The sequence below is a fragment of the Beta vulgaris genome, chromosome 9 (assembly GCF_026745355.1).
Source record: "Beta vulgaris subsp. vulgaris cultivar EL10 chromosome 9, EL10.2, whole genome shotgun sequence".
NCBI lineage: Eukaryota > Viridiplantae > Streptophyta > Magnoliopsida > Caryophyllales > Amaranthaceae > Beta > Beta vulgaris.
In genome coordinates this window covers 45,882,873-45,906,283 of record NC_079210.1, presented here as the reverse complement: position 1 = coordinate 45,906,283, position 23,411 = coordinate 45,882,873, and the positions used below count along the sequence as shown (strand labels likewise).

Sequence of the window (23,411 nt, the reverse complement as noted above, 5' to 3'; positions counted from 1 at the left end):
ATATACTAAGATCTTCCACTATTAAGCGTTCTTGATAAGAGCAAAGTTATCAAAATTGCAATTTAAATTGTAAAATCGCACGATTCTACGATCTAATTTTGGGCTAAACGATTTTGATCTTTCATAAAAACCTCATTTATATGTTTTTTTCCCTTAAAGGTGCCAGAAATAGGAACTTTGTGTATAATTTGGGTTGCTTGTGCTATTATGTATCTTGGATTGTGTTTGTATTTTTTTGGCGTGATTTATATGATATGGGCTACTTTGGGTAAGGTTGTTCATAATTTTAAAAATTGCAGGGCACATATGCAAGAAGTCCGGTTTAAGTTCGTTAAAGATATTACAAGTTTTTAAGATATAATACAATTTAAACAATTTGTTCAATTGTTGTGAATAATATGAAATTTACTCTTAATTATGCAAAAATGATATAGCTCATGGACAACTATATATTAGCTATTAGATAATAAATTTTAGTTCTTAACATCTTATTGGTGCACAAATATATTTTAAAAAAATTCTAAATCCTAACACTTTTAAGGGTGCGTTCTTTTCAACTTATTGACCCTGAACTTATCTAAATTGAACTTATTGAACCTGAACTGAACTTATTGGAACTTATTAAACCTGATTGGATCTGATTCAACTTATTGGACCTGATTGGAACTTATTGGAACTTATTGACCTGATTGAAACTTATTAGACCTTATTGGCTCTGATTGAAACTTATTAGACCTTATTGGACCTGATTGAAACTTATTAGACCTTATTGGACCTGATTGAATTTTTTTTGACCTTATTAGACAAAAAAATTGACCATTAATAACATAAATATTACCCCTAACGTAAATACTCCCCCTCAAAGTTTATTGTGAAGTAATAATTATTAAAATTCGTCCTTTTAAAAAATAATTATTGTTAATTATCTCTTATGATAATTAACTCAACAAAAACAATTTACTATTTATATATTTGCCTATACATAACTTTCACTACTAATATATCTAATAGTCTTGGTTTTGATTTTATAAAGCACTAGTAGAAAATCAAAAGTTTATTAACATTTATTGCTAACAAGTTAAAACTGACACATATGAAAAATTCTCACTCCACTTTCATTTATGTGAATGTAGTAGAATGCATTAACTTCATTTATATCTTTCATTGTTATTAGTAACGAAAACATGTTATCTCTAGTTATTTAAAGACGAATTGCAAAATATTGTAATTATAATGATTATTATTGTTAACTTTAATTATTTGACCATGATTATAATATTATTTAATAATAATATAATCAGCTAATAGTAATATGAATAATCAAATAATAGACAATAATACAAGTATAATACTATACATTGTGGTACTTTAATAAAAATTCTAATAATAACATAATCAGCTAATAGTAATATGAATAATAAAATAATAGACAATAATACAAATATTTAATAAAATAATAGATACTAATACAAGTATAATACTATATAATCATTGTGGTATTTTAATTAAAATTCTAATAATAACATAATCAGCTAATAGTGATACAAAATTATGAATAATAAAATAATGGACAATAATACAAATGTTTATTGAACATTGATTATTTGGATCTTATTAGACCTGATTGGAACTTATTAGACCTGATTGGAACTTAGCACCTGATTGGAACTCATTGCACCTGATTGGAACTTATTGAACCTTATTAGACCTTATTGGAACTTATTGCCCTTCTTGAACCTTATTGCAACTTTTCTGAATTTATTGGACCTGAAACTTAATTTTTAAGTTGAGGAGAATGCACCTAAATTAACATCATTTTAAGTTCTTATCAAATCATGATCAATATATAGAAAAAAAAGGTGTACAACATTGATACATTCATACATTGTTATGAATATGTCACACTCACAGTCTCACACGTATCAACATGTACAACTAATGTGTAATGTCCAGGCAAAGCCTTAGAGATGATGGAAAATTTAGCAAGTTGTGCTTATACAGTTATACTTGTGTCATCTTCAAATATGGTTTTCGCTATCAAATATCATCACTGTAAAGGTTTTGTAGTTTATGCATAATGGAACTTTATAGTGGCGGACAGGTTTTGTCCCTTTACATTTCCTTTCTACTTCTATCGACTATCATAATAAAATAATATGGTCAAGAAACACATGAGTTCAACCTTAATTTTCATAAAAATAAATTAAAGCACTTAACAATTAATAAAATGTAATTTGGCATGTATGACGTTACCAAGCTGTGGATGCATTATATACTTTCAATGTTTTAAAATAATTGACACATTTTTTCAAACACGCTTGTCAATGCATAACTTTAATGATTAATATTTCTAATTTTCTATGTGTAAATATTACAAAAAGTTGATATTATGAAAATATATATCGAGATCAATCTAGCAAGATTCCATATAAACACGTCAAAATCACAAAAGACGGTCAAATGAAAATGTGTGAATAGTGCAAAAATAAATGTGTGTCATCTATTTCGAAGTGGAGCAAGTATCCTTTTGTCACATGTATCAAGTGTGTGAATGTATATCAAACTAAAAATCCAATTTAATGATATCTCTATTATATAAGGCAACACATAGGGGACACCAAAAAAAAGAAAAAGGAAAAAAAGAAAAAAAGAAAAAAAAAATAGAGGATAACTAACTATTTCATTTGAATGAAAAAAGGGGGAAAAGTAGGACATTTAAACTACACATCAGTTTTTTAGGTAAATAAAATGTAAATACAGTTTTTCTACCCAATTAATTTTATTTTCTACTCATTTGTTATCACACGTTATCACACGCATTGCGTGCATGTAAGACTAGTGTTAATGGAAAAAAGGCACCAATGCACCATCAATTAATCTATCTATATCTAACAACTCGTTATAATTCCCATTCATTTCTTGATCTATACGAAGGAAACTGATTAACAAGAAATAGCAAGTGAACCACAAAATTCGTACTCCTGTCAATAACACCACATATTATATGGTAAAATTTGAGACTAACTACTAAAGTGTCATTATTTTTAAAGTCAAATCAATTTCATTTATACTACTTATTTCATCTCTTTTTTTTCCCCAAGTGTGAAAAGGTAGGAGTATTTATAATATCTGAGCATAGATGTTTTTTCCAGATAATTCCTCATGATCAAAATTAAAGTTTTGAGTGGAAAGAGAGGGCCGCCCATAATACGCGTGAAGAACGCTGCAAAATTTAGTGAGAGCGCAGATGATTTATAGTGGGTATGGAATTGCAAGCTAATCCGATAACCGATATTGATGAGGCACTCCACTTCTTTGGTCAGAAGTTTGAGTATGTTTGCTCTTTTATTATTTCCATCTCCTTCGTCAGCACATAACGCGGGGATTTAATTTGCTCATTTTGTAACCGCATTGTTTTCGCATAAGGCCCCCACCTAGAGGTCTATTATAACCATACACTTGATACTTTTATACCGAACTCCTCCAAACAAATGTTTAAGGTATGAATTAAATCCAACACTTTCCTGGAAAAAATGAGAAAAATTTACCCTTGAACCAACCCCAATTCCTAATATTGTAGCATTTATATATAACAGTTATGAATCGCTTAACCTTCTCAATATAGCTAAATTGTAAGTGAGCCTTTGAGTGGTGCCTGGTGGCATTATGCGAGGATAACCTAAAGGATTTCTTACTACCTATTAAATAATTTATATTGAGTTGAACAAATCACTTAATCACAAATATAATATACTCTTACTTTTTAGATTTACCTATTATGTAGATAGTGAAAATCCATATAACTATTTCAACAATATAGTGATGTGCATAAAAGAAAATAAGATAATTACATGCACGTATGTAGAGTTGGATTCAACTAGGGGTGTGCACAAATCAGTTCGGATCGGAATTTTGACCGGACCTGACCGGAGATTTCGGTCCCCGGTCCGCCGTGCATCAGGACTCCGTTCCACCAGTCCAGAACGGTTGGACCGGAATCTCTATAATTTTAGTAAAAAAAAAGTTTCTATGTTAAAAAAAAAATTAAAAAGTAGAAAGTTGGAAATTTAAGAAGCTACTCCTAAAAGAATAAATGTTATTAATTTTTAATGTATATAATTTATAAATATATTTAAATAAAACAAAAAAGATTTTTTTTCTTGGAAAAAAAATTCCGGTCCAAGAGGTCCAGGACCGAACCGGGAAAATTTCGGTCCAGACCAAACCGGTCTGATACCGGTCCAAAGAAATGTCGGATTCCTGTCCAACCGGTTCTGGTCCGGCCCGGTCATGGACTGGTGCACGCCCCTAGATTCAACTATCTAAGAATTGGATATCTAACCTTTTTGTGTTTGTAGAGGACGCCATAAATACAAAAGAACTTATTTAGGCCTTGTTCTTTTGATTTGAACTATGTTGAATTGAACTTAATTGAAATTAATTAAACTTAATTGAATTGAATGAAAATTATGAGAGGAAACTAATTGAACTAAAATTAATTAAATTAATTTTGAAAATAAGTCCAAAAGAATAGTGGCTTAGTATTCCACCATTTTTTCGTAAAGCAAATCTAATAGTAGTAGAATCCAACTAAAAGGGAAGACTAAAGTAGCATAACAAATCTACTCTTACCAAACGAAAGAAGACAAATCATAACAATTGTTGTATTGTGATGATTGATGATTCGTTTTGGAAGCTTTATAATTCAATTCCTTTATGAAGATTGGACTTTAACATCCCATGTCTTAGACTAAAGGGAAGGGCACATAAATGACGGAGGAAACAGGACCAGTTAGGAGACAAATTGATTGTCCTTTAACAGTGTGATTCCGTGGTTAGTGGGCTCAAAATTATTGAACCAAGGAAATTGCAAAGAGTTGAGGACTTGAGCTTTTCTCTCCAAAGAAAAAATTTTGGTTTATTCTTTATTTCTTGTTGGAACTTAATAGCTATATTTGAATTTTTTTTTTCCTATGAGAACTAAAAAACAAGACACTAAATAAAAGAATTTTCTAGAATCATGGTGTCATTTTTTGAAATAGACATACTTAATATAAACATTGCTAAAATTAAAGTTTACTACGTCATATAAACACGGGTTTTGTACGGCATTGTCCATGGTTCAAATCCTCATCCCAATAATATGTTGGGCATTTATTTCTAAGCGGTTTAATATTTTACCCAACCTCTGAGCTGGTGTGTCCGACAACTAGTAGTCTAGCAGGGGTTAATTTTCGCAATAATTATCTTTTCTGATAATAAAAAAACACGAGCTTTGGTTATTTTATCTATTTCGTATTGTCTCTCATCCACACATATGATCATTAATATTTTAATAGGTTAAGATCATATTTTGATAATATTGTGTATTATTAAAAAAAAAAACTTTGACAATGAAAAAGAAGTTGAATAATCAAATTAGTGGGATATTTTATTTGGAGCAATTTTATAAATAAAAAAATATTGCAGTCAAGATGAGTAATATTATAATACCATTCTAAAAGTGTTCTTAAGATTAAATTACTTTATATTATAGTATTATCATAATAAGATATATAAAAAAAAACATCTATTTTTTTAAAGATACGATGTTGTAATTTGACTTTTGCACTCTCCACAGATTCCACCCTAACCATATACTACCTCCGTTTCTTTTTAATTGTTACACTTACACTTTTCACGTATGCCGATGCACTACTTTGAGTCTTTATATCTCTAATTTTGTATTTGTAAAAAATATAAAAACTACATATTAATATAATACATACTAATACGAATCTAACAAGATCCCACATGACTATGTTTTTATTCACGTATAAATCACAAATGAGGGTCAAAGTGCAATTTGTGAATAGTGTAAAATGTCAAAGTGTAACAATTAAAAAGAAACGGAGGTAGTACTTTTAATTATGCACAAAAATCACATAAAAGCGAAGATGTTGAATTTGTATAGGCGTATATTTTTAAAATATTTTTTTTTTAATAATTTATCATTGAATAATTTGATATATTTATTATAAATCAAAATAGATTATCTATGGTAAGACAGATGAAGTATAGAACTAGAGTTGCAATAGCTCTTTGAGTGCAGAAAGCCAATTATGATTGTTAATTTCAAATGACATGCGTCGCTTTATAATTAATTTAGAAGTAACACATGTGAGTTAGAACTAATTTTTAAGACCCAAAACAAGGAGCAATAACACCTCTCCACTTATATATAATAATATTACTTTCATTTCTAAATACATGAATAATTCTGTCTACATGCTACCCAATGCATTAATTTGATCATTAATATCTTTAATCATATATAAGTAAAAATTATAAAAAGTTGATATTATAGTAGTATGTATCAATAAAACTAATTTTTAAGACCCAAAAGCACCTCCACACCTATATATAATAATACTATTTGCATTTCTAAATACATGAATAATTCTGTCTACACGCTACTCAATGCACTAATTTAATCTTTAACATCTTTAATTATATAAAAGTAAACATTTAAAAAAGTCGATATTATAATAATATGGATCAATACTAATCAAAACAAGATTAGACTTAACTATATTTTTTCTTATATATCTGAGAAAAAATATGAGAGAAAATTAATAGATAAATAATACATAGTTACTATATAAATGTTGCATGTATTTAGTAACAGAGCGAGTACTAACCGTAGAAATTTGTTAGAGAAATATCTTCCATCTTTCTATTATTAGGTCATGCTGCTAGGGTATACCTTTAGATTAAAATTTGACCCCACATATGGGCCTATATGGGATAAATTCTTGGAAAAGCAATTTTCCTCCTCCTAGTGGACACAATGCAATGAGATTCTACTATGAAAATGATCCACATATGTGGACTCCCCAAGGCCAGTGCTACTTTGTTTATGTCAAAGAGTGGTGAAGAGTAACAAAAGACAATTTTATAGCAGTAGGTGATAGCTTATTAGTGTTGGTGTCACCTTCGATTTTAAAAAAATTAACGAAAGGCGAATTTGGAGCAATAGGTGATTGCTCAATTTTCATTAGAAGGGTTCCCATGTATTAAAAAAAAAAACAAAACGATCAACTCTAATGATGAGCTATGCATTTTGCAGCTTGACTTGTCGCATCAACTTTTAAGCGGCATTGCTTTGCAACTACAAAGTATCTTGATGGTAGGTTACAACATATTGTTGCTTGTATGGTCTCAATTAATATTTCCAACTTTCATTGTTTGTTCAATCAGAAGTAGGAAAGAAACAAATAGTTTGTGCCTTTATATCGTTGATGGAAATGCACTGACCAATCATATAGAGTGTAAACATCACCTTTTTTATTTTTCAAATTTCACGTCATATTGCCTTTTTGAAGTCAAGCAACTGCTACTTTGGTGGAGCAGGTCTTGCTCTCAAGTATTTATCAATTATCCTACTTCAAGGTTAAACAACTTACTTATTACTTTCAAATATTACAAGTAGGTTTAAAATTACAACTATTAGAATTGCTCAAGCTAATAGGATTTTAGTTGACACAAAAGGTTGAATTTGCGCATGGCACATTGGTACTAACAAATGACAAATTTTTTTGGTTGTCTCAAGCTACAATTACAATTTACAATCAATTCTAATTTGTGTTCGATTTTCCTAGCTGGACTAAGGGTCCACACCCATGCCTTTTCTACTATGTGACATTACACCTCAACTCAATGCCTCATCTTTAAATGATAATAGGTCCCACCGTCCCAAGATAAGAAAATTGATCATTGTATGGCATGGTCATAATTCAAAGCTCTATATGTATATTGCTTTTATTTTTGGCTAAAAGTCTTTTCATTTGTGAATGTGAAATTGTGAATAAAGCAGTGACTCAGTGTAAGATATTTTTATGTTCCCAGGTAATTATTGTAGGGACTTTGAAGCAGATAACAGTTTTTCTAACATCAAACACCCAATAATGCAAATACTTAGACTCTATTTTTTTGGATTGAATTAATGAAAAATTAATTCAATTTAGACAAGTTCATTTCAATTTCATTAGTTTTCTTTTACATTTTTCATTTAATTTAGTTCAGTTCAAATAATTCATCAGTTTAACTTAGTCCAAAATAATCGAGCCTTGCTCTTATAGCGTGAATTTTATTGCTAAACGAGAATATCAAAGGCTTCAAGATAGTGTAGCCTTTCTACTCAGTCCACTAAGCAACAAATAATAATCGGATTTTATTGCTTTCTAGAACAAGAAGAAGAACAATCCTCTTTGTGTTCGATGGTGGCCGGCCACCAGGGAAAAATATTTAGGGTTTTTTTTGTCTCGCAAAATAATAAGTGTACCCTAAACGATAATCACCTAACTATATAATCTTATAAATACTTCATCTGTTTCAAAATAGATGCCACGGTTTGACTTTTTCATTATTCACACTCTCCTTTGGCCCGTGTTTTGTGATTTTTGTGTAAGAAAATATATAGTCAAGTGGGTTCTTGTTAGATTCGTCTTGATATATACTTTCAGAATATTAACTTTTTATAAACTTTACATGTAGGAATTAGAGATAATAATAATTAAAGTATTTGTTGGCAAGCACTTGTTCATTAGAGTTATACCCCCCTAAAAAATTTTAAGTCAAAAAAAAAATTCTGAATTTTTTTTTCTAATACTTATTTTTTTTAGAGTTACATCACTTTTTCATTAGAGTTATATAACTTATTCATAAGAGTTATAGCGCGTAAAATTCATTCTCATTTCTCATGTAAGTATGCATTCTCATATGAACTCACTTCTTTAGTAATGAGTCTATTTAGGACTCACACAGTTGTAGTTGGTTTATAGCAAAACAGTACAACCACCTAAATATCTAAATCAATTGATCTCTATAATTGTTTTATACTATTACTAGTAATTGCTAAACTTGATCGAAAGAAAATTCTTTCAATCATTCACCAGTGGAAAAGCAATTCAGGGGAGATTTAGGCTATGTTTAGTTCACCTGAACTTATCTGATCTGAACTTATTTTTCTGATCTGATCTGAATTGATCTGAACTGACTGATCTGATCTGATTTACAAGATCTTATCTTTTAGATTTTTCTCAATATATAAGAAAAAAATATAGTCATGTGAGGTCTTGTTTGATTCGTCTCAATGAGTACTTTATTAATATTCAATTATTATAATTTTTACTAATATATAATGAAAGATATTTAATAGTAATAATGATTTTTAAATATAAGCATGATCTGAACTGATCTGATTTGAACTTATTTTTTCTGATATATGATATGATCTGATCTGATAGATCTGAAATAAGCAAAAATAAGGTGAACTGAACATAGCCTTAATGTATAAGAGCCAACTGATGACTAGTGTCAAAACTGTCAATCATATGTTTTGATAAATTCTTTTAAAATTAATAATAGATATTTAGATATTTAAAACATTTTAATTTACAAATTCATGAAAAAAACATCACACGCCAATTGATATCAGTAAGTATTTCGTTGTTGCTTAATTTAAAGGGGTTGCATAATACTTATAAAAAAGGGTCTGCATAATAATCTTTTTTTTTTAAAAAAAAAAAGAAGAAAAAAAGTAGGCATGACTAGTAAGATAGGACCAACCTACAACATTCTTTCGGAAGATGGAAGAAAAAACATCATTAGAAGAGAACTAATACACCAAAGAAGAAGCAAAATGACCACTATGACATAAAATCCGCCGATTGATTAGCTTCTCGAAAACAATGATATGATGATGGAAACCTCTTTAAACATCTTCAGATCTGTAAGAGAGTCCACCGCCAAAGACGAAATAACCCAAGGAACCTTCCAACTCTGCCAAATAGCATTGATAACCACCAAATTGTCCCCTTCAACAACAAGAGAATCCCGAGGAAACGAGCCGCTCGCAAACCTTTTCGAAGCCCCCACGCCTCTGCGTTAAGATCGAATAGAGCAGTCCGAAGAAAGAGCCATAGCCCCGACTTGACAAAGCTCCCAAAATGATTTCGAATAACAAAATCAAAAGAAGCTTGACCATTCTCTAACTTCGACCCATCAAAATCAAACTTGAACCTCCCCTCAACCGGGGGGGACCATAAAACCAACGCACCAGGCATCCGAGAAGGAAGTTGTCGACCCGACACAACATCACAAGCCTTTTCACTGCTACGTGAAGCCTCCCAATCTTTAGCAAAATTAGAGATAGAATACACTACCCCAACCACATAGGTAGAATGATCTTGGTAAATAACTCTATTACGTTGGAACCAAACAAACCACCAAATAATAGAAAATTTGACTAAAGAAGTCGAAGAGCAAACTGATCTAACAAAATTTAGATTATCTACAACATCATCAGAAAAGGGACCAGCAAGCAACAAACTCCATCCAAACAAATCATGGAGAGCTTACAAAACATCTTCTACGAATGGACAATGAAAGAACAGATGATTCGCATCTTTAGAATAATGATTGCAAAAATAACATTCTTGAGGAAGGAAAACATGACTTTTTTTTGGAGCCTAACCTTTATAGGCAACCCATTTTGGCAAATTTTCCACAAATTTTTTTTTAATTTTAAGAGGAACAACAAGTTTTCAAAGCCAACTTAAAGAAATCGGAGTTAGGGGATTAATAACTAACCCCTGAACCAATAAAGCACCAAACTTAACTGAATATTCACCATATGGAGTAAGGCTCCAAACAAGAACATCATCTTCCAAAGCGGTTGGAAGAAAAATCACAATAATGACATTAATAATTTTTGAAGGAACTAGATCCTCCAATAAATCCATGTCCCATTGTTGCATAATCACCTTCTTAATACATTGCCTGATTTATCTAATTTCAAAAGTACAAGCCTTGTATTTGGTTATATCAACCAACTTAATAACTCTAATTAATAGTGTAAAAGTTATCTAAAACACCTTATTGAAAAGTCAAAATTAGTTCGTATCATACTACATCCGTTTCCTAAAAATCTTCCCTCTTTTCGTTTAAGTGCGTTTTCAAAAGATCTTTCCTCTTTTACTTTATTCCTTATTTGGAATTTTTTTTCCCTTTTTACCCTCTCATGTCCCTATCATATGGTCCACAATTACATTATTAATTCAATTTTACTCCCTTTCTCTCTCATACTTTAACCCTTCTTATTTATTTATTTATTTATTTATTTATTTATTTATCTTAACCCCTTTCTCTCTCCTACTTTACCCATCCCACACCCAACACAATGAATCTTCCTTGGTATATGTAGGAATAGTGACAAGGAAAATCTTTAGAAAACGGATATAGTATTTGTTAAACATTAGTATTAGGGTGAGTTTATATATCCCTCAGACTCACCTCCAAACTTCAAACTGTGCTACATCAGCTTTCCACTACTTTTTAATTCTACAAACTCACTTTAGACTCATTCCAATTTTATACTCTATCCCTCAGATTATCTCCAGACTCACTTCACCCTGTGGGGCCCTCAGATTGGAGCTTAAACAAAAAAAAAAAAAAAAAAAGCTGCAGGTTTACGTTGCTATGGGGAAGGGAAACCAAAAAAAATGTTGTTAAATACTTGGTGGGGCCTGCGCATGAGTCTTAGGATGAGTTTGGGAAATTAAAACTCATCCCCAGACTCCTTCACCTTTCTCTTTGAATATCGCTAGTCTTGTTAAAGACTCTGATCCCTCAAATCTTGTCTCAAAACTCATCCCTAATATTCGGGATATTCACACCCTTACGCATGGTAATGAAGCAAACAAATTTCGATAAGCATTTTGAATCCCCTCCCCCCAAATAGTTAGCATTCCCGATACTTTGTTCAAAGTTGTATCTAGTGTGATTCATCCATGTTAATTAATTACCATGTGTGGGTCAGTAGACCATGCATGTACTAGTTCTTGTTGTGCATTTTTTTGAGGGGAGTTCTTGTTGTGCATTTCATCATAAACATGTAGGTCATATAATATACATGGTTTATGGTAGACAAATATCTGCCTTGTAGTTCATAACTTCATATAGTATGGACGACAAATATCTTACCATTTTGATAAATGCATAATGCATATAATAAGGGGAATTCAATGTAGTATTAATTAGTACTGATCACCGGGCTGCTCTTAGAAGTTGGAACTTGTTGTTGATCCCTCTATTCAAAAAGAAAAAGAAGTTGTTGTTGATCCCTAATCAACTTGTTTTACAGCAACTCATTTATAGTTGGAATTGTAGTGTCAATATAATCTACATTGTTGGCATCCCACAATTTTGATAATAATTATACCATTGTTTGGGAGTATTGCTGAGGATGCAAATAAACTGATATGATCACGAATAACTCGCAAACAAGCTTGGCCAAAACTCGTATGTTAAATTAAAAAACAAGCATGACCAAAGATTTTTCTATTCACCTTATTTTTAGTCTTTATAAAAAAAAAAAAAACTTCAGATAAGTTTAGATAAGTTCAGCTAAGATTTAATAAGGACTAATAATTAAGTTCATATAAGGTAAGCAACTCTCACAAAGTAAGGTATAATAAATTCAGATAAAGTCTAATAAGGTCGAACAAGTCAAATAAGTTTAGCTAAGTTTATAACAAAAATAAGTTGAATAAAACAAATCCTAAGTGAGTCAAACTCTAACAATTTCATGTTGAATTAGGTAAAGTTTGCTAACGAGTCGTTTAAGTTCATGTATATGATCTTTTATGATCATATATAACTTCTTCAAAATCAACAACACATCGAAGTTTTTACCATTTCGAAACTAAAGAAATACACGTATACAACAATCCTCGATCAAGTCAAGTGTTGAAATATGTCTTGAATTATCTGACGCTAGGATTAATCAATTACGGGGATCTCGCTGTAGTTCATTATGCAGTTTTTGTTTTGGATTCGGTTTAACCCCATTCTATTTAGGTTAATTAGAAGGATACTAGATAAACTCTAGAATTAACTTACGCCTCTATTTTTTTTTTGCAATTTGTACTTTCTTCTAAACCTAATAAAAACAGTGCTCTTGCTGTGTAGACGTAGCTAACATCTTATTAATAAACTAGATTAAATTTTTATTTTAATTGTTCATAAATTATTTGCTTCGTTAATTGCTTTTGTCACACCATGAAGAGGTTATGTTATTACTGTTATGTGCATCACGGCACGTACCATTCTTCTACATCTTAGGTGCATGGCAACTCAATGAATATGCATAAAGTAAATATTAATAAAAAAAATATGTTACTTTGAAAATTAACTTATCAATTTTTTGGTTAAACAGCACTGGCCCAGTTTTACTAGACATTGGGCCATTTCTCGAACCTAATAGAGTCGTTTGCCAATTAGTTCAGTTAAAGGGCCACTTGGCTGGGCTAGTGGGCTGGCCTGCTACACCATCACATCACAAAGTATATAGCCCGATAAGCTACAAAACTCTAACAGCTCAAACAAAACAAAACTAGAATAAATTGTTTAAATGACATGAGCTATTATAAATCTCTAACAATAGATATGTTAAATACAAGTTTTCATGTAACAAATATTATTTATGTATTATTATTTGTTTTTTCTCGTTATTTATTATATAAAATACAAACAATATTTTTGCATATGCAATATATACACCAATGATATATCAAGGACCCTTAAGTCAAATGGTATGACTTCCTATTTCTCATATGGAAACCAAGGTTCAAATTTTGATAGAAGCAAAATTTCAATATTGTCGAGAAGGAGTCTGAGTGAGTGGCCCTGTACAAAAGCAGCCCAGAGAAAATTCATCTTTCCACAAGTTTCCGAAAAGAAGCCAAAAAAAATACACCAATAATATCTATTACACAAAAACTTGTGTTATTATCTAGCTGTTAGAAATTTATAAAACCACTAACGGACAATAATAACAATAGCATTTGCCTCAAAGAAGATTGCATAAGGAATAACAATTGCGGCCCGTTTGGTAGTTGGTTATAAAAGGTGGCAATGAAAATGAATTTGTGTATAAATTTGTGAAAAATATCATTGTTCATTCTCATGGTAATACTATCCTAAAATGTCTACTTTTCTTCTTGAATTTTCATTCCCATACAATACCACCTTGTAGGTGGTAATGAAAATTGTTTCCCCTTGGAGACAAAAACACAAGTTTAGAGGTAAAATTGTTTGCCCCCGAAAATTTTAAGAGTAATTACTTAATAAAATTACACTTAAAATCCATTCTTATTTCCGCAATTTATTAACAAGTACATGCGGTTGAAGTACGTAGTCTGATCACTCTGTCCTTGCCACGTACCATATTACCAAATCTGACTTTATGCCACGTAGCCTGTATGGCAGATTGGCGGTGCAGTAGCCGATTGTATAAAATAAGGTACTAATGCTGAATTCTGAAAGTAGAGTTTGTGTGAAGAGAGATACTATAAAAGATATAGTAAGGTAAAGAGTAGTAAAGAAAAAAACAGATTTAAAAACTAAGGAGAAGAAATGGCAGATATAAAGGGTTCAACAACTACAGGCTGCAATGACGCATGTGGTTGCCCATATCCTTGCCCTGGTGATGTTACATGCAGGTTGTCTTTCCCCACCCTCTTTGTAAAATCCTGCTATCTCCCTAGTCTCTGAATTATACTTCCCTATTTTTCTCTGCATGCGCATCTTTAATTGTTAATATTTGCAAGTATTATTGTAAATTTAATAAGATCTTATATCATTACATTATTATATATTTTTTATATTTCTTTTGCATCATTTTAATGTTTCTAGTTTTGGTTTTCTAGAAAAAATTCCTTACTAGGAATATCAAAGGGAACTGTGCAGTATATGCATGAGACATTTTTTTGGTGAACCCTATCCGGTTTCTGAAATTCATTTTTTCCGACTAATCCAAATTCGAATCGGGTCATTCCCCTAGCTCTCCCAATACACAATGTTGTGTTCACAGGGTTCGAACCCGAACTTCTGATTAAGCTCGAACAACTCTCTTATCGGTTGATCTAAGCATGTGTTGGTAGTATATGGGATATTATTCTTCAGATACCGTCAAAGTTTAGAATCTTTAATCACAAAATTCCAAGTTTGAAGAGTAAAAGATACTGATGAACCGAGTTGTTCAATAATCAGGAAAATGATCACCATTCATCTGTAAATTAGACCATCTTCTAAAAAGAAAGGAAGAAATTGAACTAAATGGAGTTGAACGTTAGGAAGTAACTGACTTGAACTGAAAATAAGTCTAAAAAAGTAGGATTTTACTTGAAATAAACATTTTTTAGTCGGTATTCTTGCCGTCTTAGGGTGCGTTCTGTTCAACTTAAAAAATTAAGTTTCAGGTCCAATAAGTTCAGATAAGTTCAGATAAGTTCAGATTAGTTGTAATAAGGTCTAATAAGTGCAATAAGTTCCAATAAGGTTTAATAAGGTCCAATAAGTTCCAATCAGGTGCAATAAGTTCCAATCAGGTGCAATAAGTTCCAATCAGGTCTAATAAGGTCCAATAAGTTCCAATCAGGTCTAATAAGATCCAATAAGGTCCAAATAGTCAATGTTTAATAAACATTTGTATTATTGTTCACTATTTTGTTATTCATAATTTCATATCACTATTAGCGGATTATGTTATTATTAGAATTTCAATTAAAGTACCACAATGATCATATAGTATTATACTTGTATTAGTGTCTATTATTTTATTGTTTATTTGTATTATGTCTATTATTTTATTATTTATTTGTATTATGTCTATTATTTTATTATTTATTTGTGTTATGTCTATTATTTTATTATTCATATTACTATTAGCTGATTATGTTATTATTAGAATTTTTTATTAAAGTACCACAATGTATAGTATTATATTGTATTATTGTCTATTATTTGATTATTCATATTGCTATTGAATAATATTATAATCATGGTTAAATAATTAAGGTTAACAATAATAATAATAATAATAATTACAATATTTTGCAATTCGTCTTTAAATAACTAGAGATAACATGTTTTCGTTACTAATAACTATGAAAGATATAAATGTTATCAATTGATTGCTTTGTTATCATCACTGGAGTATCTTTCTTTATCGGAGTATCTTTTTTCATCTTCTACATCATCCTCTTCAATCAATACGTTTTCCTCATCAACAGCCAATCATATTTCATCTGCAATTTTTGCCCGAGTTGAAGCTACTGTGACTTTGAACATTTTTTTCTCTTTCTTCTAGTAACATTCAAATAAATGAAAGGTGAAGAAAGCTGAAGAAATGAATGAAGGAGTTGTTGTTAGCAATAAATGTTCAGCTTATTTTCATTGATTAGGAAAAGGAGAATCAGGCCCATAATCAAGCCCTTTACAATGAAAGTTCACTGCCTTTTGCTCAGCTTAAATTAGTAACTACTAGTATTTTATAAAATTAATTTTCTGATTTCTACTAGTGTTTTATAAAATTAAAACAACACTATTATTAGATATATTAGTGATGAAAGTTATGTATAGGCAAATATATAAATAGTAATTTTTTTGTTAAATTAATTATCATAAGAGATAATTAATAATCATTATTTTTTAAAGGACGAATTATAATAATAATTATTCCATAAAAATTTTTGAGGGGTAGTATTTACATTAGTAGTAATATTTATGTTATTCATGGTCAATGTTTTTGTCTAATAAGGTCAAATAAATTTCAATCAGGTCCAATAAGGTCTAATAAGTTTCAATCAGATCCAATAAGGTCTAATAAGTTTCAATCAGGGTCAATAAGTTCCAATAAGGTCTAATAAGGTCAATCAGGTTCAATCAGGTCTAGTAAGTTTCAATCAGGTTCACTCAGGTCCAATAAGTTGAATCAGGTCCAATCAGGTCCAAACAGGTTTAATAAGTTCCAATAAGTTCAGTTCAGGTTCAATAAGTTCAGTTCAGATAAGTTCCAATAAGTTGAATAGAACGCACCCTTACTGTGCAAGTTTATAAAATGTGCAACAGTCGGAGAAAATTGTACTAGTATACCTCTTCAAGATAAGTTTGTACTCTTGCGGTGTTTGTCCATAAATGATAGAAAATACTTAAGAATGTAAGATTTACACTACAGTTACATGCTCAATAAAACATTACGCTGAGAACTGGTGCTTTTAATTCAGCATACTCCCCATGTAAGCAATTCTTCAAACTAAAAGATCATGTCAGTCAGTTGACGGAAAGAATCTTGATTTGGCTAACAAAAGAATCTGAATTAATAAGTTTAAGCACATAAATTACATGGTCAATCGATTTTTTTCCTTCTCATCATTCATCTATAACATTTACGATACAGGTGTACGACGACATCCGGAGGCGAGATGGAACACAAGAAATGCTCATGCGGGGAGCACTGCGGGTGCAACCCGTGCACGTGTAGCAAGGCCGAGATCAAGGGTACAGGCAAGGCCTTTTGCAAGTGCGGCAGTGGCTGCAGTTGCACTAAATGTGCTGCTTGAGCCATGAGGAGGATGAAACACTCTTGTGCTACCATTTTGGAGATTGAAGAGAACATCTTTTAGTTATGAAATGTCACTAGCAACAACAGTACTCTTGTATAGTTTAAATTAGCCTACTTGTTTCTCAGGTGTCGCAGTAATAATAATCAGAGTCAGAGATTCAGTTTTGCACTTCTTACAGGTTGGTTACATTCCTGGCTGGTGTAGTAAGTCGTGTAGTCAAAGTCAGTAGATATTCTGATGAGATCTGTTACTTTGGAATGAATAATTGATCCCAAAATGTTGTGTACCCTCCGGCGTACTTCTGTTGATATTGTGTCTAAGACTCCAATTCCACTAGTCACTACCTACAAACAACACGCATCACGACATTTCCGGTCAATGGACCAAAAAGGATATCCAAGCACTAGCAAATATAATTTTTTTTAGCAAATACATTTTTTTTTTTTGATAAAAAAAGTGGCCCGGATCTTGCTTGGACCAAAAAGGATATCCAAGCACTAGCAAATACAATTTTTTTTTTATATAAGAAAAAGTGGCTCGGATCTCGCTCGGATCTTAAAGGGCCCGGCATTTAAGAGTAAGGGGGAAGAATAAGGGGAATTCCTACCCTTAAAATGCGTCTAGTGGGAATTGAATTCCCAACTTTGAGGTTGGAAAGGTGTTCTTCGTATTACTAGACCAAGCACTATTTAGTAGCAAATACAATCAATTGGTGTTGCATTACTGAAGTCGCCAAGATTCGAAGTTTGAAATGAAAGTTTATGGTTCGGTTACCTATTTTTGAACAAATTGCATTATGTTTTGTAGCATTCGCTTTCTCGTTGTTAAAATAAACTGCCCAACCCCCCCCCCCCCAATGGAAGCCTTAATTTCCTTGGTTTATTTTCAGCTCTCTTCTATTCAGCATCCCTCCTAAATTTTTATTCATTTTTTCTTCTTGACTTTTTATACAAGAAAATAAATAATGGAAATCTCATCTTCAATTGTATTTCCTTGTGAAAAAAATTTCTTGTTATTCAGCCAAATCGAAAATTAATGTATTTGGTCCACAAGCTGTTGAAATCAATAAATGATCCTCTCACAATATAAAAGAAAATGAGTTTTTAGACTCGAGTTATGCTAATATTAGATTTTATGAATAACACACTAATTATTATTTGGTTTGGTGGTTAAGACTTTTATTTTGTCTTTTTTATTATATGCGTGTTTACACAGAGTAAACACTCTAAACGATAGCGCCATGTGACTTAGTTCCTTGTTTAGAAACACCTTTTAATATATTAGTATAGATAATAACTCTCAACAATGTACAAACTTCACCATCATCGGTCATTGTCTCAGCTCAAATTAATTACTTGAAATCTCCTCTGAAAAATTAAAACTTATACCTTCCATTAAATGAAGCTCCCAAATCTATAAAAACTCAGATCTGAAAAAAAAAAAGAAAAAGGATCACGCTAACGTCCGCCCCAGGGCACTAGTTAAGAAATGTATTGTTCTACTCAATTACTCATATTTATACAAAATAATAGAATAATATATAATTTCAATGCAAGCCATTTAATGTTTTTCAAAAGGAAAGGGAAAAACATTTAATTCCAATGCAAAGCATTTAAATGCATTGCATTGGAATTATATATTACTATATTATTTTATACAAATATGAGTAATTAAGTAGAATAATATATATTTCTTATCTAGTTCCCCCGAGGCGTCTCCCCTCAAAAAAAAAAAAAAAAAAGTTCCCCCGAGGCGTCCGTTAGCTTTTGTCAGAGAAAAAAAACACCAACGCAATCAACAATAAGAACTGAAGAGAATATTGCTATAATGGAGAAGAATTTTATAGTAAGCATCAGAAAGGGATTTTGGGGGTGGGCGGGAGGGTTGAGGAGGCACGCGTGGCCACAAGGGTGGTACGGAGGTGAGACTGATGCATGTGGGGTGGTGAAAGAGGGGAAGTGTGAGGAACGCCGGAAAGAGAGCAGATGTAAGGGGCTGTATCAGTGATGATAGTGGAGGGTCCAGTACTAGGGTGTTTGGAAGATGAGTGGTGCAAGGGAGGGGTAAAAGTGGAGAAAGGAGCTGTCCTTTCTTGAAGAGATTAGGAAGAGGATGTTTTATTCTCCATTTCGTACAAAGTGGAAACTAAATTTTAGAAGACAGGCCAAACAAACACAACACTCCACCAGTTCCTCCACTTCTTTTAGTACATACATAATGTGATGCAAAATGCTACTGCAGAGCATTAGAGGTTTAAGTTCTAAAAAAGTGCGCCACATTTATTTTATGGATTTAAGGAGGTCATATTGTTACACGGTGTCAACTGAAGAAGGGTTCTAAAGTACAATAACCATGGAATTATCTACAAGGTGAGGCATGGACACACAGATATTCATACACGGACTGTTATATTACAGTTTCGTCTATGAGATATCGGAAAAGGATTCAACCACTTATCACATTTCCAAGCGGAAATACCTTGATTAGCATCTTACTCTATTTGGTACGTTATTATGTGTTCCTTCCAGGAGTCATCCTCCAGGTATCGTTCATGAAAGCAGACCTCTCCGTCAACCTTCACAAGCACAACAGACGTGCTTCTGGTGCCATACCTTCCCTGAAAGATGAAATAGCTCTTCAGACGTTTTGACAAGAAATTAAGCAGAGATGAATAGCTACATACAAGTTAACATATGGATTTACCAGTGGAGTATCAGTGTCAATGAAGATGGAACTCAGTTGATACTCAAACTCAGCAGGATAAATTTTGGGGAGTGAGTTTTCATCTGCTTTTGTTGTGTCCATCATTAGCTTGTCAGCCATTTCATGCGCATCTACTTCATCTCCACCATATGTGCCCATTAACTCCTTAAAGTTATGGAGAAGCCGTTGAGCCTTACCATATCCCAAGGGAGAAAAAAGGACAGAAATTTGAGATGAAATTAGTATAACAGAAGGGAAGAAGACAGAAACGAAGTTCTTCTAGGAACTCAACTAGCTAAAGTGCTAGATAAGCACGAAAAAGCAGAAAAATTCACCTTGGGCCAAGGCGTATCCAAACTGCTATTTGTTAGAACATGAATCCCAGGTGAAACTTGCAGGGCCAACGGTTTATTATCTTTTGGCCTGTTGGTTACATATACCATGGTTTTGGAGCAGAGATCTGCCAATATCAAGTTAAATCCATTATACTGGCTGGACTCCTGGATTACCTCGTCAGCATATCCCGCCGGATCTTTCTTACACTGTTAATAAGTCAAACTTGTAGGTGTTAAAATTATTAAATTGCAAGAAAGAAGAAACAATTTTGCAACCTTTCATACAATAGTACAGCTCCAATGGCTAATGGGAACTGTTGGTTCGTTTGAACAAAAATCAGATGTAAAACAAGTATTTTTGCGTGGCCCGGAAAGGTTGATACCGTGCCATTCCTCAGTTTGACAGAACCCTTTTACACCGTACCCCCACACGAGCAATTTTAGCTTACCTGTTACCTCCTTCCAATAGTTTATCATAAGCTCCCACATTAACAACACGGAGTCACAAGCACTTTCAGAGTAGTCTATTTTGGTCGCAATAACCATGCCAAAAGACAAGTGATGGTGAAAGAAAAAGCAGGTCATCAAGTTGTGAGCAGCATTTCAAACAAAAAAAGGATAACTTTATGCTAAAGCTGATCATGGACCAAGTAGGGCTAGTTGATTGTAGCCAAAAATGGTGGCCAGTTTTATTTTAACTGACACTTTGGCCAAATTTTGGGCCAAAAACTGCTTGATGCTTGTGTAAAATAAATTTTATGATCACATATGTGGACCATGCGGATGCAATAAACTTAAGAAAAAACTTACTTGACGAAATTTTAGTTAGCTCAACAACAGACGGGAGGGTTATGGGCCCACTCATCATAAAGTCACAAAAATATGCCACCAGACTTAATAAACAAAATTTTAGCTAAGTGGAGTTTAACCAAATGGCCATACTCTAACCTTATCTCATGTAACTTATCTTCTACATTTCGCGCACATAACAAATTTCTTGATTGATTCGCACTTGCATAGAAGTGCACGCAATCGCATTATCAAAAGGCAATAGCAATCAGCAAGTGCGATTTAATCAAGTCTGCTAGATGGATAATATATCCCCAACTGTATATCTAAGTGTACATGAGTATACTTCTAAGCAACCCCATATCTCGCACTCTTAAATGCATTTCTAAATACATTAATACAGAGCTTACCAACACAATTGAAGTAATTCTATTAATAGCAAGACTACACCAAAAGTTCAAGTCCAATACTCCAATGTCCTCAATATCAACTTTAAAAAGTGTGTAATACTTTGGCAATTAAAATCAGTCTATATTCCCCTTTGCGTTACACACAAACAGCTTCATAAAGGCTCTTAAAACCTGATTTTGTCATCAATACTCATCTTCCTTTTAGTGTACACACTCCATCATATATACCAGCTTCATTAAGAATTAAATCAAAATCTAAAAATCAAATCTATACTATTATTAAAACGTGTCAGAAAGCATTAGAGTCCCTCATGTTACCAAATCTCCCCATGTTGACATGGCACCACGTAAGACATGACATGACATCTTTCTTTTCAATATACAAAAAAAAAAAGTTGTTTAGCAGGTTTTTTTTTATCCCCAGATTATTTACGTGAGTGTCATCCTTCTATCACCAGATCACATCTCTTAAAAAAAAAACTAGTATTTGGGTCCGAGTTTTGCCCCGGGTTGGTATTATTTTCCGAATACATGTATAATAGCAAGAGGTCACGGGTGCAAATCTTGTTGCAAGCTAATTTTACTTTTGTTAATTGACATGACTTGTGTATACATTAGACAATTCTAGTGGAGTACCAGAGATACCAGGTGACGTAGACAATTCTAGTGGAGTAACAGAGATACCAGGTGACGTGTATATATTGTCACGCACACCTTTTAATATATTTGTATTGATAGCCATATCATATATTCATATGTCATCTCTTTATAATAACCCGGGTGGCCGGGTATCGACTGAGCCCAACAACTAGTTAGTAATTACATCTACAATAGGAATCAAATGATAACTCACTCCTACAAGTAACTCATACTTCTAAATCAAAAAAAAAAAAAAAAAGAACAGCAAAATCTAACAATGACCCAACAAAAAAAAGATGAGATTTATAATACCTTAAGAAAACGAACAGGCAAATCTCCTCTACTTTTAGCATGAGGAATTGATTCTCTCTCTCTAAAATTGGTAAGAAAAGCAATTCTTCCACCTTTGGAACAAGCCAACCATGTCCCACCACCAACTTCATCTTTCCCACCAACAATTTCTTCACCTTCCCACCACCCTGCTGGATTTGTTGGCCTTTTATAAGAGAATTTCAGACATACCCACTTCAGATTTTTGCTCAAAACAATCAAATTTAGGAGAGAGAAAAATAAGATGAGTTTAGGGTTTTATTACCGGGTATGATATTCGTCGCGGTTGAGGAGTAGAAGAAATGGGTAAAGTGGGTGGGATTGCCATTGAAATATTGCGATGCACATCACGTTTCTTTTTCTTGGGTTTTTGATGATTAGTGGTGGAAATTTCAAATTTGTGATTTCATGTTGATGCTAAATTCTTGCTCTTGGATGAGTGGAATTTCGAATTTTGAGCTATTGAGAAAGATGTGTTGGAGGTTTGGGTGTGAATTAATGCACTTTCATGTTTCAGCTCGAAAATTGAAAAGTGGTTCAAAACTCTAACTTTGTTTAGAATAGAAACGGTGTTAGTTGCGAAATATTTTTTTAGTAACGGAAAAAGAATATTAGGAAACTCTTTGCACGAGGGTGATCCTAATACTTTCTCGATTTTTTTACTTGTAATTTTTTTTTCATCAACTCCAATGTAATATTTGAGTAAGAGAGAGAGGTGGAGAGAAGAAAAAGAGAAGGCACGTGTGATTGGAGAGAGA

The 23,411-nt window shown here is 32.3% G+C and overlaps 2 protein-coding genes across 2 annotated transcripts; one reads left to right on the top strand and one right to left on the bottom strand.

Annotated features, from left to right (window-relative positions):
• The first annotated feature begins 14,357 nt into the window (after positions 1-14,357).
• On the top strand, positions 14,358-17,733 carry LOC104904064 (metallothionein-like protein 4B). Its single transcript, XM_010692237.2, has 2 exons — positions 14,358-14,543; positions 17,282-17,733. The coding sequence occupies exons 1-2, from the start codon at positions 14,458-14,460 to the stop codon at positions 17,442-17,444; spliced, it is 249 nt and encodes an 82-aa protein (XP_010690539.1). The 5' UTR covers positions 14,358-14,457; the 3' UTR covers positions 17,445-17,733.
• A 1,972-nt stretch (positions 17,734-19,705) lies between these two features.
• LOC104904065 (uncharacterized) lies at positions 19,706-23,272 on the bottom strand. Its single transcript, XM_010692238.4, has 5 exons — positions 22,919-23,272; positions 22,636-22,819; positions 20,486-20,692; positions 20,151-20,342; positions 19,706-20,064 (listed from the first exon to the last, which is right to left on the bottom strand). Exons 1-5 carry the CDS (start codon positions 22,999-23,001, stop codon positions 19,939-19,941), a joined length of 792 nt encoding a protein of 263 aa, XP_010690540.1. The 5' UTR covers positions 23,002-23,272; the 3' UTR covers positions 19,706-19,938.
• Between the last annotated feature and the right edge of the window lie 139 nt (positions 23,273-23,411).